Source organism: Notothenia rossii (genome assembly GCF_949606895.1).
Source record: "Notothenia rossii genome assembly, chromosome: 11".
NCBI classification, from domain to species: domain Eukaryota; kingdom Metazoa; phylum Chordata; class Actinopteri; order Perciformes; family Nototheniidae; genus Notothenia; species Notothenia rossii.
The window spans coordinates 20,309,513-20,314,591 of NC_136910.1; the positions used below are offsets into that span (position 1 = coordinate 20,309,513).

Sequence of the window (5,079 nt, forward strand, 5' to 3'; positions counted from 1 at the left end):
TCTAGTACATTTCTGCAACAAGCTTAGAAAAGAGGCATATGCAGCTATATCAGTGGTGTTTTTGCCAACAAGAATCAAACTGGTTTTAACTGATGGTTTTGTTCCCCTGACAGGCGGAGTGCTGCGCTGACTCCAAGCACTGCTGTCCTGCGGGTTTCTTGTGTGACCTGAAGGATGGAGGCTGCGTCCCCCACACCCAGCTGACCTGGGACTTTTTGATCAGGAACAGAAAGAAAGACTTTGTTCCACATGGACTTTAATGCCACACAAAGGCGCACTGATCTTCTTCATCTACTGCTCATGCTGTCATGGGCAACACTTCCTGTTTTCTTATTCAATTAGGTGTATTTATTACCAACTGTGTGCACTCCCAGGTTTTTTTTTTTTTTTGTGGGTGCGGAAATTTTAAAATGAAGTAGAAGTGGGGAGTCCTTTTAATGTTTTTCACCCGGCAGAAAACATTCACTTTCTGGAATTTAACATTTGAATGTGACTATAACAACAAGCAACGTGAGGCTTCACTGTCTCTTTTAAGGATAATGTTGCTGTTATTCTGTATTTATCTTATTGTCAGAAAATCCCATGCAAAGATCAAAAACAACAACATGTTAATCCGTCTCAACTGATTTCTACTGAAAGGGATTCAGAAAATTAAAAAAATGGCTCGGAAATATATCGTTTCTTATTTTCCATTGTTTCAGATGCCAGGAAGATAAAGTTGGACATACTGTTTTTATTCAACTGTTTAGAAACGTACCTTTTTAGATTCTGATCCAGCTGTGATTCCTCACATAAACAAGCCTTGATTTTATTTAGAAAATGTCTAGCTAGTGAAAACATGCCACTTTCTTTTTGTACTAATTAAATAAAATACAGATGGATAAAGGTTATGGTGGTGATGGACTGGTTACATTGGGGGAAATGTAAATAAAGTTTAAACCTTTTCTTACAAATCAAACATGTTACTTGCACTCGTGTTGCAAATGTTTAAAACCTGGTACCTAGGGATTAAGCATTATGGTTTTTCCCCTGATCATTTTAGCTTGTGATGGTGTTTTTCATATAAAATATATTTCGCAACCTGAAGTTAAAATATATTGTTTTAAAGGAAATAGTGTATTTGTTCGGGACTGTTTTCTGTGGCGGATTAATCCACATTTAGTGCTCTTGAGAATATTGGGGGCAGCAGGATAAACAGGAAGTGAGGAAGAAGAGACAGGAACTAGGGCCCAGATACTCAATTACAATGCCACTGAAGTCAGCTGTGAGGATTTGCTAAAACATTTGTCAGATTCTGCTCACATTGGCATGATTTGAAGTAAACTACAGTTCATGGTAATAAAGGAACATGTCACCCAGAGCCAAGGTGTAGCTCATGTATGTTTTTAATAATTTTTGAGGAAGAAGATATTTCAGGCTTTGATACACAAAACAAAAAAAACATTACACATTCACTGTTTGGTCTTTTCTTGGGATTTGTTGACTTGAGGATAACATCATCAGTTTGATCCTTTTTTAAACAAGCTAGCCTGAGTGCGGGCAACATTTGATAAGATCTCGTCACATTAGGCTGAAGGTGTTTCTAAGAATAGTAATCTGCCTCTGTACGGGCCCCACTCCCTGAAGAAGCAGCTTTTCCTGCTTCATGTGCTCAATTGTTAACTGTTACTCTGCTTATCAGTGGGGCAACACACAGATGCACTGCAGCAGCTGTAGATCAATGTTATCCAGTGTTTTCTTGCTTTTGGAGAGAGCTATATTTGAAGGGCTTTCTAGGATATTTGAAGGGCTTTCTAGGTAATGAGATTATTGTAATTGAATGAATGAATAAATAAAGATGGGACCCAGATTGAACATCATGTTCAAGCTCCCAGGAAGGGGAAATTAAGTTCTTCCAAATATAAGTTTGGTTGATAATTAAATTCAGCGAGGTCATCCTTGAAGTATTATCACACACGCCCACACTCTTCCTCTGGCCTTGCCCGTCCATATCCTCTTACCCCCCCACCCACCCCCTCCCCCGTCTTCCCTAGTCATCAGAAAGTTGTTATGACGACCAGAGTAAAAAACAAGATAGATGGGTAGAGACACAGCTGTGTGTGTGGGATTGGGGGGGTCCCACTTTGCTGTGAGCTTGGCATGCCGGCTTTACTTTATTGTGTGCCCTCTGGTGGTCAGAAACAAACATGGCGGCTCTCCTGTGTGAGTGGAAAACAATGAGCAACACATTCTGCTGGAGCTCTAAATGAGGTCAGATACTGTGAGGCCCCATTGTTAAAGATCTACAGGTCGGTTACTTACTAAAGCGCTCCAACACACACTGATGTCTTTGTAGAGTGGAGATATAGTGGAGGAGTGGCTGGGTTCACTTTAAAGGAACTTAAATAATATAAAATACTTTTTTAAAACGGTAAGGAAGTTCTGCAAGGCAGACTTTTCCATGCAGCCCTCTTTAAAAAACTGCTCTCATCATTTAAATGCTAATGATTAATTTTAGGGTTTTTCATTACAGGAAGTTCTCTTTGGTTGATTTGATGTGTACAGAATGTTGTTTAGTTAAAATAAACTTAAACTTACTTTTTACATTATTGATAATGTTAAATATGTGTGAATTAATGAGTGACCTGCTAGTTGTAATTGTTTAGTATTACTATGCACAGTGTTGAAAGGAAGGTAGTTTTTTGCAAGTTGCAATAAAGTAACCTGCCCAGCAATTGTATGAATGTAAAACTACAGATACATATTTTGATAAGTATTTGAGGCTTCCTCTTAACATGAGTTAACCTAGGTGTTTCCCCTTTAACTAGTACTTATGCCAAGTCAAAAATAAATTAATTCTAAAACAAATGATCAGAATAATGTTCAGTGCCAGGTTGGATTTTCACTGAGAAGCACTTATCTATAGGTGCATGTCAAATGATAACCATATTTAGAAAAAAATCACAATAAATATGAAAAACATTCAATAACATAAACATACCGTGAAAAAGTTCACTGTAAAGAGCGTGATAATAATGTTTGAGTTTTAACATTTTATTAAAAAAAATCTGTTGTCTCTTTAATCATTCTACATTTGAAATTGTGGTTGATTTTTGAATGTGTCCCTCTTCCTCCACCTCCTGATATACCATCACAGAGGAGGGGGGATTGAGTGAAGTGGCTCCTCCAATGGTAACAAAATCCTCCTACCAGACATGTTGTATTGTGTTTATTTAATCTGTGCAGAAAAAGCAATATAAAGAATAAATACATGAATTTTACTGGAAGTTGCACGTTTTAAGGAGGGCTATTTCCTTCCCCTTGTTAAGTTAAACTTAAGCTAACCTAACCAACTCTTGGCTTTACAGCGTTATATTTAACAAATAAACATGAGTGGCATTGATCTTCTAACTCATACTTCCAAAATGTCAAACTTTTCTACAAAACAGTGAGTCAACAGGAGTAATTTGGGCTTCAGTTCATTCCAAAAACTTCATCAGCATTTATTAATCCAACTACTGTTTATTGAATAATCCCTTTCTCTTCGCCCAATATAACCTCTGTGAAGCTTTTCAGTTCTATGTATAGCAGACTTGACCTACCAACAGCAGAGAGGCCCAAAGTGACAAAAATCCTTTGACGTGTCAGCAAACTTTCTTCTCAGCCTCACTATTGGTCAGTCCCTGATCCCATTCAGATGTTGCCGGGGAGAGGGACCCTCCACCCAAAAACACACAGACACACACACACACTCCCTCCTCTGGTATTTTGTGAATTCCCGCAGGAATGTATAGATTCTTGCCATCTCAATGTGGGACAGCAAATGTTTCAGCCCCTAGAGGATGCTATATTAACTTTTGCTAACAGCAGATGTAGCAAACATTACACTGTTATTTTTGTCAATAAACTTCACATTTTTGTGTGTACATTTTATGTATCACAGTTTAGTTGAAATATAAAGTGTCCTTTTTACAACTTCAAGTATATTGAGTGTTATTCTAGAAAGGCTTAAGCAAAATGTTAGGCTAATTGTAATATACTGTATTTTAATACGCCTGCTGACATTGAACAACTTTATGTACCTTTTCAATATAGTTGTAATAATGTTGATTAGTTTTTTTGGGGTAAAAGAAAGGATGACCTAAATACCACATTTTGAGTATAGATATCATGCATTTAAAATGTAATGTTGTTGGTCGATTAACAAAACATCATATTTTACAAACGTAAGCATGAGGTATGCTTTAAATTTTACCTTTGACACGTTTTATCTGATTTGATTTGATCAATTTATATAACAGGGTATCATCTGCATAACTACGTTAATTGAGTGTTTCCTAATAATATTGCCTAGAAGAAGTATCACCTGAACGAATAGGTCCAAGTACAGAACCCTGCGGGACTCCACAACTAACAGCACTAAGATCTAACAGCCCTTTATCTGATGCAATTATAACGTCTTTGTACTATGATGCACTTAAATATTCAAATTAACTATCATTATTAAGAAATCGCCCAAATTTTTTTTATAGCTACTTTAAAGGATCCTGGTTGATTGATAATAAAGACAGGTTGATCTTATCTAATAAATAAGTGTTAACTAAGGGTACAACTTATTTAATCAGGCTAATTGGTATGGGATCTAAGAGACTTAGGAGAGGAAATAATTGGGGTGAGTGGAAGGTCGATGGGAAAAAACTGTCTAAATATATATCAGGTTTCACCGCTGTTTCTGAGTTTTCTATATTTTAAGGTTACTTTAACATTGAGCTTTTGGAAACACTAATTTTAAGTTTTCTCTATGTTCTATAAAGTTTGCATTGGTTTGATAGTTTTGGAGCTATACCATGGAGCGTGAATTGCTTTCATTTTATTGTCATCTTTTTTAAAGGGGGGACAGAGTTATTATTATTATTATTATTATTATCATTATTATTATTATTATTATAGAGATACATCATAATATAAATACAGAATCAATCTGTAGTCTGTAGAGGCTGTTATGTGGTGGGTGTGTTGAAGGGTTGGTGGTTGTGTTGGGGTGGTTGGCTGTGGGCAGGGGTGTCCGAGGTGTAAGAGATTGTAACTCACACACATGGT

General features: G+C 36.7%; 1 protein-coding gene across 2 annotated transcripts in view; it reads left to right on the forward strand.

Moving 5' to 3' along the window:
• grnb (granulin b) overlaps positions 1-890 on the forward strand; it is a 28,653-nt gene extending 27,763 nt beyond the window's left edge. For both annotated transcript variants that reach the window (XM_079659338.1, XM_079659339.1), the window contains exon 17: positions 114-890. In XM_079659338.1, coding sequence (XP_079515464.1) covers positions 114-260 — 147 coding nt within the window. In that variant the 3' untranslated portion in view covers positions 261-890. The remainder of the gene's footprint in view (positions 1-113) is intronic.
• Positions 891-5,079: the final 4,189 nt, after the last annotated feature.